General features: G+C 42.4%; 1 protein-coding gene across 1 annotated transcript in view; it reads left to right on the top strand.

The window, feature by feature from the left end:
- Window positions 1–12,642, top strand: part of iqck (IQ motif containing K) — a 52,531-nt gene extending 39,889 nt beyond the window's left edge. Inside the window, exon 9 of the mRNA XM_048233429.1 lies at window positions 11,891–12,642. Within this exon, the coding sequence (XP_048089386.1) occupies window positions 11,891–12,153 (263 nt within the window). The 3' untranslated portion in view covers window positions 12,154–12,642. The remainder of the gene's footprint in view (window positions 1–11,890) is intronic.
- The last annotated feature ends 1,857 nt before the right edge of the window (window positions 12,643–14,499 follow it).

The following is a 14,499-nucleotide window of genomic DNA, read 5'->3' as shown; positions in this document are numbered from 1 at the left end:
AGGTAAAGCGTTACAGGTAAGATGCTGCTAAGGTTAATTAGGTAAGAATGACATTTCTTGTATCATTTCTGTTAACTGAAAACCACATTTCCATGATGTAATAACATTAACTAAAGTACTTGGCCTTAGTATTCAACAGTCCATCAGACAAAGGAATCGCCGGATAGCGTTGATGCAGGAGTCAGTGTTCAACATACTCACGGCTTCCAAGTGAATGGCTCTGCTCGCCAGAAAGATCACTCCCATCTCTTCACAAGGGAGCGACCCTTTTTTACCTCAATGGGTCGAAGTAGTCGATGCCTACATGTGAGAAGGGTGGTAAGTCTGGAGGGACTCGGTCCTCTGGCAGGTCTGCCACTTTGACTGGCGTGCCTTTTCTTAAGAGAGCAAGCTCAGACTTGAAGTGACACTGCTGTTCATAGCAAATGATCGCCTTTTCTGCTTCGTCCAAATCATCCACTGTTAAGCATTGTTGCTCACCTTTAATTTTGGATGTCATATTCTCTTTGTCTTTCCAACTTCGGAGCAGAAGGAGCCTTTTGAGCTTCAGCAGCCAGGCAACAGCTTTGAGAAGTTTGTTCCATTAAGAGAAGTACTGAATCAGGGAAGAAGTTGCATTAGTTTCCAGTTTTAGACAATTTACAGTAATGTCTTTTTTTACCTCAGGATTACTGTGGGGTAGGTGGCCCAAGTCCTCTGGTGCATCAGGCCATGCAGATTCCTCCCTTGAAAGGAAGTGAGGGCCATGGAGGTAGGTCACCGTTCCGTAACCTGCTTCACCCGCATCACAGGAATGATGCAACCGAACAGGCTTTACTGAGCCAAAGCTCTCAGGTTTTATACACCTGTCTATTTCAAACAGTCCTTACTGAGCCAAAGCTCTCAGGTTTTATACACCTGTCTATTTCAAACAGTCCTTACTGAGCCAAAGCTCTCAGGTGTTATGCACCTGTCCATTTCAACCAGTCCTTACTGAGCCAAAGCTCTCAGGTGTTATGCACCTGTCCATTTCAAACAGTCCTTACTGAGCCAAAGCTCTCAGGTGTTATGCACCTGTCCATTTACTGAGCCTAAGCTCTCAGGTGTTATGCACCTGTCCATTTACTGAGCCAAAGCTCTCAGGTGTTATGCACTACTCTGTCCATTTACTGAGCCAAAGCTCTCAGGTGTTATGCACTACTCTGTCCATTTACTGAGCCAAAGCTCTCAGGTGTTATGCACTACTCTGTCCATTTACTGAGCCAAAGCTCTCAGGTGTTATGCACTACTCTGTCCATTTACTGAGCCAAAGCTCTCAGGTGTTATGCACTCTCAGGTGTTATGCACTCTCAGGTGTTATGCACTCTCAGGTGTTATGCACTCTCAGGTGCTCTACTCTGTCCATTTCAAATCTGTCCAGCTGACTCAGTTCTGTATTCCATCGAGGCACCTTTTCTGCGTAGCTTTTCTTGAGTCCATCTTTCATGAATGTTTTGTACTCATTTGCATAAGCAGAATCCATTTTGAATCTCCTAGAGAGACCCACTGTGCGCTGTGCTGGAACTAGCTGGTTGTTAGACAAAGTTACATCTTCATCACAAAAACACAAAGGAAAGTGATAGTGGTCGTTTTTAAACATAACTGACCTTGATGTTAGATCCACGAATCTCCCATCCTCAGACATCTCTTTTTTCTTCTCATATTCCTTTTCAGGAAAATCATTGTTGTGTTGCCTGATGAGCAGATTCTTGATGTTCTCCAAAGAAATCCGATTAACTGTGACTGACTGTTTGCCACATCGATCCATAGCAGGACAAGAATTGAGTGGGCCGTTGACCACCCATCCAAGCAGCGTCTTGACTGCATATGGTCCATCGTTATGACTGTTAAGTACTTGCCATGGCTCCATTGCCTTTGGCACATCCATTCCAATCAGTATTTCTACATCAGCGTCAATGCTTTGCAGTGTTATGCCACTGAAATAAGGCCATCTTTTAATGTCATTTTGTGTAAACAAATTGTCTTTTGACACAGGGATATTAGCTTGTGTGTACACTCTGGGCAGTTCAATGAACCTGCTTCCATCAATGTTTCCTACTTTAAGCCCTGTGAGCTCGTAGCACCTCACAGTTTGCTCTTGTCCCATTGTTCGTAGAACAACCTCGGTTCTGCGTCCATTGACATTCAGCTGGTGCCTGATGTTATCTGTGCAGAAGGTGGCTGAGCTGCCTGGGTCAAGAAAGGCGTAAGTCATGATGGTTCTGGAGCCCTTGGATGCCTTCACTCGAACAGGCACAATGGCTAGTGCGCAGTTTCTGGCCCCTGTTGAGTGATTAGCCGTGATCAGTGCACTGTTGACAGGAGTCTGCATTCTCACTGCTTTCTCACTGTTGATGTGTAGTAAGGTGGGATGTTTACACTTGCATGTCTCACATATCATTCTCTTAATGCAGTATTTGCTGAGATGTCCCTTCTTAAGACAGCCAAAGCAATGTCCATTTCTCTTCAGGTGTTCCACTTTCTGTTCATTTGGCTGTGACTTAAATTTTTTGCAGTCAGTGATATCATGCCCATCTAAGCAAAAGCTACATACAGACAAAGAATCAACATGTTTGTTAGATTGCCGTGTCTGTACCTGCGATTCAGCTGGCATTACAGAAGTCACGAAGCTGCTTCCCCTTCTAGGTGTCTTCGTGTCAGGTTTGGCTTTCAGGACTGGACTTTTACTTGGTGGAGGATCTTTAATGTCACCAAACACTGGATGAAGTAGTACACTGGACTGATGTTCCAAAAACTCCACAAGATGAGTGAATCTTATGCGTGTATTGTTTCTTTGCGAGTGGTCATACACTACATTTCGCCACCGTTTGCGAAGTTTATATGGCAGCTTAGAAACGAGCAACTTTAAATTAGATGCTACATTCAACTCATCGAGATGGTCCAGGGTTTGCATTGCATTAAGACATTCTTTTAAGTACAAAGCATAAGCCAAAAGAGCCTTTACATCGTCAGGTCTTATTAGTGTCCAGTTAAAAGCCTTCTCTAAGTATGCATTAGCAATTTTCATTTCATTCCCAAAATGCTTCTTTAAAAGCTGCTTTGCTTCAGCATAGCCTCGGCGGGCATCCATATGCATACAACTCCTCACTATGTCTTTAGCCTGTCCTTCTGTAAACTGCTCAAGAAAATAGAGTCTATCTTGGCAATTACTAGTATTGTTCTCAATTGAGTGTTCAAAAGCAAGAATGAAAGGTTGAAAAGACAGAGGATCACCATTAAAACAGATTTACATCTCTTTTGGGCAAGAGAGAAAGGTTCTGTTGTCTCACCATCAATTCTGTGAGGTCCTTTTGTCTGTGCAGCCTTTTAGTATCAGCAGCGGTGTCATGGCTGGACTCAAGCTGTGGGCTGGTGGGAGTTCTGATGCTCCTGGAGCTGCTGTGCAGATGTCGTACTGCCTTTTGCAGTGGCGTTTTGGGCACAGTTGCCACAGGCCTAAACTCAAGGGCAGAGGCCTCAGTCAGAGTTGGTTCAGCAGGTTGTTGTTTGCTTGCCTCCAGGTACTCATTCATGGCATCCTCCTGCTCTCCACTGTCACTTAAAGCCTTCAGCTTTGCATCTGCCTCCGCTAATTGAGCTTGTATCTTCATGAGCTCCATTCTAGATTTCAGGGCTGCTTCCTCCATCTGAAGTGCGTGCAGCGCTGGTAATGCCTTGCTGCGGGCCTGAAGAGCAGCCATTTCAGCTGCAGCAATTCTTGCTGCTGACGATGTTTTAGATATTTTGGAAACATTAGAAATGCTGTCTTTTGGTTCAACAGTTAACTGTAGTCTGTGTTGTTCATTCTTCCACGTTTCAACTTCTTTAACGAAGTAGTCAAAGTTCTGTGCTCTCGGTTCATACCAATCAACAGGATCACTTTCCCTCTCCTCCGCGGTCATTAATGACTGGACTGATCTATGAATGCTTTTAAAGTCCTCGATGCTTTGGTGTAGCACTTGCATATTATTAATGATTTATTAATGACTGGACTGATCTATGAATGCTTTTAAAGTCCTCGATGCTTTGGTGTAGCACTTGCATATTATTGATGATTTATTAATGACTGGACTGATCTATGAATGCTTTTAAAGTCCTCGATGCTTTGGTGTAGCACTTGCATATTATTGATGATTTATTAATGATTGTACTGATCTATGAATGCTTTTAAAGTCCTCGATGCTTTGGTGTAGCACTGCATATTATTGATGATTTATTAATGACTGGACTGATCTATGAATGCTTTAAAGTCCCTCGATGCTTTGGTGTAGCACTTGCATATTATTGATGATTTATTAATGACTGGACTGATCTATGAATGCTTTTAAAGTCCTCGATGCTTTGGTGTAGCACTTGCATATTATTGATGATTTATAAATGACTGGACTGATCTATGAATGCTTTTAAAGTCCTCGATGCTTTGGTGTAGCACTTGCATATTATTAATGATTTATTAATGATTGGACTGATCTATGAATGCTTTTAAAGTCCTCGATGCTTTGGTGTAGCACTTGCATATTATTAATGATTTATTAATGATTGGACTGATCTATGAATGCTTTTAAAGTCCTCGATGCTTTGGTGTAGCACTTGCATATTATTAATGATTTATTAATGACTGGACTGATCTATGAATGCTTTTAAAGTCCTCGATGCTTTGGTGTAGCACTTGCATATTATTAATGATTTATTAATGACTGGACTGATCTATGAATGCTTTTAAAGTCCTCGATGCTTTGGTGTAGCACTTGCATATTATTAATGATTTATTAATGACTGACTGATCTATGAATGCTTTGGTGTAGCACTTGCATATTATTAATGATTTATTAATGACTGGACTGATCTATGAATGCTTTTAAAGTCCTCGATGCTTTGGTGTAGCACTTGCATATTTTTCTCCACTCGGTCAACATTTACATTTTCAACAAGCAAAGATCTAATGTCATTCATCTGTCTAGTGCAAACACCTAGCTTTCCCCGTCGAGAAGCCATTTCAGATTTTAAAAGTTTGCCAGTCTCTTTCGCCAGTCTCTTTTGCCGTTTCGACATCGTGATGTTCAACAGTTCACAATGCACGTCAATGAAGTCTTATAAATTGTCCAAGTCTATTCAACAATAGTTTAAACTTTCAAAGTTTGTTACTCACTCGGTTTGCCGACATTTGGCTACCGAGCATCCAATTCCTGTGGTGTTATGCTCATTCATGGATTGCTCCTATTACGATACGTTCCATTCATAAAGTCCGTTTAGGCCAAACGCGTCGTTCCATCAAGAGGTAAGTATACAATGTTCGGCGTTAATCCACAAGTTGGTCCTTTTGGCTCTTTCAAAGACGTTGGTCTTCGGAAGTTTTCAGACAATGAAGTGGCTGTTCCAACTAAACTTGCCACGTGAGGTTAATGACAAGGGTTCCCGACACACAATCCATAGTAAGCACGCACGGAGAGTTGAAGTAAATGAGATGTTGTATTTATTCAAACAATCCGGTTCTCTTTCTTGGATGGACAAATTATGAAAACAAAGGAAAAACTAAAGCGGTAGTTTGCGGTCTGAAAACTGTACCGTCTTGCCATCTAACCCATTGCACACTTTGTGAATGGCCTAATTAAAGCCACCACTTCGCGCCACAGGCATGTGAAAGGGGTGTGTCTACTACCATGTGACAGGTAATCAGGTAAGTATGTACAGGTAAGATGCTGCTAAGGTTAATTAGGTAAGAATGACATTTCTTGTATAATTTCTGTTAACTGAAAACCACATTTCCATGATGTAATAACATTAACTAAAGTACTTGGCCTTATTCCACGGATAAGTTCACAAAACCCAAATATGGCTCCTACATATACTGTTTCTTCACAATTACTGAGTGGAACATGCACAGTGGTGTCATGTAAGGACCTTGTTCATGTTGCATAGCACTTGCCATGACATGTTGAGTCTACGAGGCACAAAGGCAGTTTAATTGATGTCTCCACTACATAGTTTTGTAGCCACTGGGCTGCATTAGCCACTAGCCCGCTAACTTCAATTAGGTAGCAACGATTTGTTTTTTTTTTTCATTGTTTTTTTTTTTCACTTTTCTTCCGATTGACAGTGCTCTGTGGGCCAGATGTATGTACATTTGCGAACGTAGCGTTACCAACGCCATGGCTAACCCGCAGAAACCGCACTATGACACTTGTTAATACGACGACACATGCTAACGTCGTATTTATCAAACCTGCAGTTCATCGGGTAAACAGCGCCTTGAATTCACAACAAACGATAACAACTGATTGACATACTTCAATCACAGGCACAGTTGAATGAAGACATTGAAAGGAATCAAACGTTTAGCAATCATGAAATAATACAATGCATGATGTGAACAAGCAGGAAGATAATGAAGAGCAGTAGTTCTCAAACTACTTGTGCACGTAGGCTATAGAAGATTGTAAGACATTCGAAAGGCCAACGAAAGTTAAGGTTGCGTTTGATATAGTACAAAGACGCAAAACTGGTGCTCTAAATAGTGGTTCTGTTGTCTTTGAAAGGTTCTGTTATTGACGCATTTAACCACAAACCGCATTAAACACCTGCTTTTACAGGGCAGAAATATTTCGGCACAAAATAAACGTGCACTTTCATGGGCTTTCCTGACCCTCATCTGAATATGCATGAGACGGAAAAGCGCAATTTGACATTCTCAGCTTACGCGGCAAACACTCTTCGCTTTTACCTCAGTGCGGCCTGTTTGTACATACCTTGCCATTTTTTTACGCGCACGTTGCGAAACAAATAAACCTGAAGTGGGCGTAAAAGCGTTAGTACATCTGGCCCCCAGACCTCAATCAACGGGGCTTTATGTTAAAAGTGCTTTGGTCAGTATTGTGCTAGAGCTTTTTTGTAATTTCGATTAAATCATTCCGATTGAGCCGTTATTCCTTTTGTAATCTTATTAAAAGTGTCCATGTACAGTAAACATGGCTACTGATAAACAAGCATTGAAGGAAGAAGGAAGGAGACTCTAGTTCAAGTGTGTCTTTGTGTGTGTGTGTGTGTTTGTGAGCTTATATCTGTATGTGTGTGTGTGTGTGTATGTGTGTGTGTGTGTGTAGAGATGAATGCTCCTCTCGTTTGTCTTGAGGCCTGTCAGTCATCTTCACTGTCACCCAAACAAAGACTGAGTTTGTGTATATGTGTGTGTATGTGTGTGTTTGTGTGTATGTGTGTGTGTGAGTGTGTGTGTGTGTGTGTGTGTGTGTGTGTGTAAAGGTCTTTTGCGGGCAGTCTGGAGATGAGATGAACGTCTCTGACCGTCACAATTCAAACAAGCGTTGCATTGACATCAGCTGATTCACTCTCTCACTCCCCTCCTCACAACCCCCCTGTCTGTCCGTCTCTCTTTCTCTCCCTCTCTCTCTCGTTGTTCTGCAGCATTATTAACATATTTGTTAGACTCAGGCTTACATCTCCCTCTCTCTCTCTCTCCCTTTCCTTCTGTCTTCCTCTCTCTCGACCCCTTCCTCACCCCCTCATCAATCTCTCTCTCTCTCCCTTTCCTTCTGTCTTCCTCTCTCTCGACCCCTTCCTCGCCCCCTCATCAATCTCTCTCTCTCTCAATTCAATTCAATTCGAATTCAAAAGGTTATTGACATGACAAATAGTTAGACAATTTTATTGCCAAAGTACATAAATGTTAGCCTGACGAGCCAGACCCACATTAAAATGTAGGGTCTGGGCACTCACCGTTCGCAGAGCTCAGTCCGAGGGGTGGGATAATCGGTTGTCTTTCGAAATCTCTCTGCACCAATAGGACAGCGCTATGAGTCCCATGCGTTTCCCACCAGCGGAGCTAGTTGGCTAGTTCAAACTTTTGCCAACTTAATAAAAGCTTAACTCGTGTCACACTGTTGGCCAACAGCAACATTATCTTATTTGTTTTCAAGTAGCAGGGAATTCAAGCCAAACCGTTGCAACTCTGCCATCAATCATTATGTTAAGCCCGCCTACCGACTCTATACACGATTTGATTGGCCTGATAGAAAGTTTAATTTTAGATTTCTAGGCTACCATACCATACCATACCATATCATACTATACCATACTATACTATACTATGCCGCTAGGGTGCGTCTAGATTTCTAGGCTACCATACCATACCATACCATATCATACTATACCATACCATACCATACCATACTATACTATACCATACTATACCATACCATACCATACCATACCATACCATACTATACTATACCATACTATACTATGCCGCTAGGCTGCGTCTAGATTTCTAGGCTAGAAAATCAGGACATAAGCAATTACACAGGAGTAGGAGTACATAGACAAAGTGAAAAACAAATTGTTAAAAAAACAACAACATTTTATTATTATTATTATTATTATTATTATTACTGTGTCTGTGGGGGTGTATGAAGTTGTGCACATACATAGAAATCACTGTGTGTCTCTCAACTGGTGACATAGACGTTCTTAGGTCTTTTGGCAGCCAGGTCTTTTTGTGTCTTCCTGTTTCTATGGCTATGTAACGCTGTTCACTGAGTGTGTATTTCATTCCTGTTTATATGGCTAAGCGCTGTTCACTGAGTGTGTATTTCATTCCTGTTTATATGGCTAAGCGCTGTTCACTGAGTGTGTATTTCATTCCTGTTTATATGGCTAAGCGCTGTTCACTGAGTCTGTATTTCATTCCTGTTTATATGGCTAAGCGCTGTTCACTGAGTCTGTATTTTGTTCCTGTTTATATGGCTAAGCGCTGTTCACTGAGTGTGTATTTCGTTCGTGTGCTTCTTAAATTTGTTAGGTAATATGCAAAATGTCCTGTTTAGGGTCCAATGCCTTTTGCTTTGGGATTGTGTTTTAGATCGCCAATAATCATCATAAATGGCTTTTCGGTTCTGGGGGTTTGGTTATCCAAACATTTTGTGTGGATGTGGCCTGGTCTTGGGCCTTTAGAGTGTTGGATGTGTTTGTGTGTGTGTTTGTGTGTGTGTGGCCTTGTCTTGGGCCTTTAGAGTGTTGGATGTGTGTGTGTGTGTGTGTGGATGTGGCCTGGTCTTGGGCCTTTAGAGTGTTGGATGTGTGTGTGTGTGTGTGTGTGTGGGCCTTTAGAGTGTTGGATGTGTGTGTGTGTGTGTGTGTGTGTGTGTGTGTGTGTGTGTGTGTGTGTGTGTGTGGATGTGGCCTGGTCTTGGGCCTTTAGCAGAGCCGGACAGTAACGGAGTACATTTACTTGAGTACAGTTCTTGAGTACAATTTTGAGGGATATGTACTTTACTTGAGTATCATTTTTGGGGAGTACTCATGACTCAAGTACATTTGAGAGGCAAATATTGTACTCTTTACTCCACTACATTTCTATCCATAACTGTGAGTACCAGTTACTTTTTTTTTTTTAAAAGGAAAAAAGAAAAATCTCGGAAACCCTCAACTTGTTGTTTCCCTCTCAAACGTGATTGGATTGTGCAGGCGCCACTGATTGAGACAGCCTATCAGCAATCACCTTCAGCTTTCCGCCAAAGTCAACTCCATGGTCAGATTTAGATAAGAGACGAAACCATGGACGAAACAATGGATGAAGACGCAGCAGGTCCATCCGGGGAATGTGCCAACCTGTGGCCCCACCTCGCCAGACTATTTTAATAAAAGTGTTCTTCAAGTGTTTCAATTACAAAATAGTATTTTGCATTTGAAATACTGTACATATTTGAAATACATGTACATATTAGAAATACTGCCCATCCCTGGCAACATGGTAAAAAGATGAAAATGATAAGTATAAGTATATATACTCTTTTGATCCCTTGAGGGAAATTTGGAAATTACTGATGAGAACAGTTTAAGACAGATTTGGACTGGGATTTCGAAAGGAATTTATCTTCTTATTGCATAAAAAACCCTCCGTGCCTTGTCTCTTAGTCTGATCCTTTATTAGTGATTCTAAGGCCTAGGTAGGTGTCATCTGGTGCATGTTTATTAGTGATTCTAAGGCCTAGGTAGGTAGTGTTTAATCTGGTGCATGTATATTATTGATTCTAAGGCCTAGGTAGGTGACATCTGGTGCATGGTCGACTTCCTGGTCCTAATATAAATATGGGTAGTCTTCCCCTAGTATCTGGATCTTTTTTGGAAGATTAATATTTTAGTTTTATTTGTGTTAACAGCCAAGTCCCAGGTCTGGCAGAACTTTTGAAGAGGGTCTAGTTGAGTCTGGAGTCCTTCTCTGTTGGTGAAAGAAGGACAAGATCATTAAAGAGCAGGAATTTGACTTCACTATCATGTAGAATGAGTCCAGGAGCTGATGATGTCATGTAGCTGATGATGTCATGTAGAGTGAGTCCAGGAGCTGATGATGTCATGTAGCTGATGATGTCATGTAGAGTGAGTCCAGGAGCTGATGATGTCATGTAGCTGATGATGTCATGTAGAGTGAGTCTGAAGAAGTTTGAGAAACACACAGATACAGTGATGTGATTGGTGCAGCTCGGTTCCATGGATAACCTCTCCCATCCCTCTCTCTCCTCAAATTCAAATTCAAATTCAAAATGAGCTTTATTAGCATGACCATAACGTTGTACAGTATTGCCAAAGCATTTGTTTTCAATAATGATAATTGTACACAAATATGAATTATGAACTATGGCAATGGAAAAGGGTGTGTGTATGTGTCTGCATGTTTGTGTGGGCTTGTGTGTGTGTGTGTGTGTGTGTGTGTGTGTGTGTGTCTGTGTATGTATGAGTGTATGTTCATATTTAGGTAGTGTAAGTTTTACATCAGCAGGTCCTTTCATTATGGCAGGAATATACGTATTGAGCGGCAAGGAATGAAAGCCTCTCCTCATCGCTCGCTTGCAGGAATTCAGGGAGGACATTTGTCATCTTTTCAGAATAGGTTCTCCTAATGTTAACATATGTTGTGCACTGTGTCAGGAAGTGTATCTCTGTCTCTACTGTGTTCAGGTCACAGCGGTGGCACAGTCTAGTGTCTTTCGTCAGCCATGTTTGTCTGTGCCTTCCCACCTCTATGGCCAGGCTGTGTTCACTGAGTCTGTACTTTGTCAGTGTGGTTCTCAGGTTTTTGTCTTGAATGTGTGTCAGGTAGGGTGCTAGCTGATATTCTCTGTTTAAGGCCAAATAGAATTGCATTTTACTTTGATTTTTTGTTTGATTCTTCCAGTGGATTATGTAATTTTGTTTAATAGTTTTTGTAATTTGGTTTATCCTAATTTCAGTTGCTTTGTGATTCAGATATTGCGGTGTCAGTGGGGCATTCGTGTGTGGAGTGGTCTGATGAGATCAAACTCAGCACCAGTTTAGTTAGGGGACATTTTTCTTTGTTCATCTCCTGGTACTGAAGGGCTTTATAATGGAATGAGCAGGGGTCACTACTTTTCAGGTGTTTCCAGAATTTGATCGCTCTTTTCTGTATTTTTAGAATTAAAGGATATTGACCTAGTTCAGCTCTGCAGGCATTGTTTGTGGCACATCTGTGTACTTTTAAGATGAATTTGCAAAACTCTGTATGGAGGGTTTCAATAGGGTGTTTTTCCCATTGATTGAAATCTTGGTTTGTAAGTGGACCCCACACATCACTACAATAGAGGGCAATGGGTTCGAATGGGTCTCTCTCTCTTCCTCCCTCTCTCTCCCATCTCTCTCTCCCTCCCTCTCTCCCTCCCTCCATCTCTCTCCCTCTCCCATCTCTCTCCCTCTCCCTCGTTCCTATGTTGAGTCCCCTCTGGATCTCTCTCCTCCTGTTCTGTATTTGTCCTTCGTCTAGTGCTGATGAATCTCTATTCTCTGTGTGTGTGTGTGTGTGTGTGTGTGTGTGTGTGCATGTGTGTGTGCGTGTGTTTGTGTGCAGTGGGTTCTGAGCTGGTTGACCTTGGGGAGCTGGAGCAGCTCAACCAATCAGACGTGTCCATCCAGGTGCTAAGCCCCACCCCCCAGAGCACAGTGGTTCACACACCTGTCACCATGACGACCCTGGAGGGCACTGCATACTTCCTGACTCCCAGCATCCCCGGCTCAGAGGTCACGACCCCGGTTGCTATGCTGCTGAGTGTGCCCGATCCTGGCCTGGCGGTCATTTCTCCATCCCTGACCACACACACCAACACACACTAAACGCCAGTGTGTGAGTGAGTGTGAGGAAGTGTGTGTGTGTGTGTGTGTGTGTGTGTGTGTGTGTGTGTGTGTGTGTCTGAGCTCATGTGACCACATATTTAGATTGGACCACAGGCTCATAGGCCTCATTCTCACAGCAGGATTCAAACACACACACACTCACCCACACATGTACACACACACACACACACACACACACACACACCCTCACCCACAAATGTACACACACACACACACACACTCACCCACACATGTATACAGTTATGTTAAAAATGAGCTGTCTATCCAATATGACCAATATGATAACATTTTCAGCAGAGCTTACAGTTGGATGTATACCGTGTGTGTGTGTGTGTGTGTATCTGGATGTCAGGTTAATATAATGGGATGCTCAGGTAAAAACATATTCAAACATATTCATGCAAAAATATGAAGTGGATATGTTTATGATTTTTGTGTTAAGAAATAAAAAGAAAACTCTTAATTTATTATGGTCAGTCATCATCTCTTCATGTGTGTGTGATGTGAGAGTGTGTGTATGTTTAGGGAGATATCCTATGCACACACACACACACACACACACAACAGTTATCAAAAACTCTCATAAGCATTTGTTCTGGAAACCATGCAATCCTGTTCCCTTGGAAAAACATCCAAGCAGGGATTTAGAATTTTATTTTTTTATTTTTTTTTATTTTGTGTGTGTGTCTACGCTTGTGTGTGTGTGTGTGTGTGTGCATGCATAAATGCCACTTCCAGTGTCAAAATGATACTTAACTCTTTCCGTGAAAAACAAGAGCTATGTCAATCTGGAAGGGAGTTTAAAATCTCACACACACACACACACTCAGGGCCAGATGTACGTACATTTGCGAATGTAGCTATCATCCATGGACACACCGCACCGATTATTCGAAGCTGTCAGACCCAAGTTTCCGTCGATTTATCAATCCTTAGTGTAAACTGCTTTCTCTGCCTTTTCTCCTTCCATCAACGCACTTACTTAACGCCCACAACTGAACGGCAGCTACATACAAGCCGCCAGTTGAATGAAGTTAACTGATGACAACATTAAAAAGAATCAAACGCTTAGCGTCATGAAATAATACCATACATGATAAGATGTCAACAAGCAGGGAGGTAATGAAGATCAGTAGTTCTACTCAAACTACTTGTGCACGAGGCTATGGAAGATTGGTCAAATCTAGCAAGTAGGAAAGTTTAAGTGAATGACGGAAAGTGAAAGTAAGACATAAAGGCCAAAGTTAAGGTTGCTTTTGGTAGTACAAATACTTTCACCACAAAACTGGTGTTCTAAATAGCCATTCTGTTGTCTTTGAAAGGTTCCCTTATTGACGATTGAACTGCAATTTGATTAACACCTGCTTTTACAAGGCGAAGTGTTTAGGAGCAGAATAGACGCGGGCGCTTTCAGGAGCAGTCTTTGTACATACCGAATACATAACTAGGCTTTTACTCTTCCCCTCCCATCTTTTTGCACGCTAAACTCCCACTTTCCCCCTGATCCTCCCATGAATGCATATGCATGACATGACAATCGCAATCTGCCACTTTCAGCTCCCCACACAGGCAGTTTGGCGCTTTTACATCATTGCGCCTGTTTGTACATACCTCGCAATGATTTTACACGCACATTGCGAAACAAATACGCCTGAAATGGGCGCAAAAGCGTTAGTACATCTGGCCCTCAGTTCATCTCCCCTACCTTCACACACACACACACACACTCATCTCCCCTTCCTTCACACACACACTCAGTTCATCTCACACACACCCAAAGGACACATCAAGCTGTCTCGGCAGGTAACTATAAAGTTGACACTTTATTCAACATTTGCCAGAAGTTTTACAGAAACAAGTTTATTTGTTTATTTTCTTATTGACACACAGGCATGCTGTAAACACCAGCCCTATCCGTCACTGCAGATGGAACAGTCCGAAGGGAGCGTGACCTGGGGGAACATGTCAAAACCAGGAAGCAGGGGTGTTTGATAGAATGCAGGGGTTTCAAGAATACAAAGTTTGACACAGAGTATGCAGTGTAAAACCTCACCATTGTGGGCCTACCGTCATGATAAACACACACACACACACACACACACACACACAGAGGGCCCTAGGAGGCGGTCAGACACACTCTGGGGTGAGACTTTGCAGTGAGGTACCCCAGAGTGACCAGTGCCTCCTGGCCCTCCTCCTCCTGACCGGGCCAACAGCCACACCACGCCTTCAGTAGCCCATGTGTTGACTTGTTTACTTGTTTGTTTGTGTCTTTATTTCCTTGTTTATTCCCTTCGGGCACCCTGTGTTGGCCCAGCTCAGCGG

This window comes from Alosa alosa, chromosome 22 (assembly GCF_017589495.1).
Source record: "Alosa alosa isolate M-15738 ecotype Scorff River chromosome 22, AALO_Geno_1.1, whole genome shotgun sequence".
Taxonomy (NCBI): Eukaryota; Metazoa; Chordata; class Actinopteri; order Clupeiformes; family Clupeidae; genus Alosa; species Alosa alosa.
Note: the sequence above shows the minus strand (reverse complement) of the source record. Positions and strands in the feature narration are given on the sequence as shown.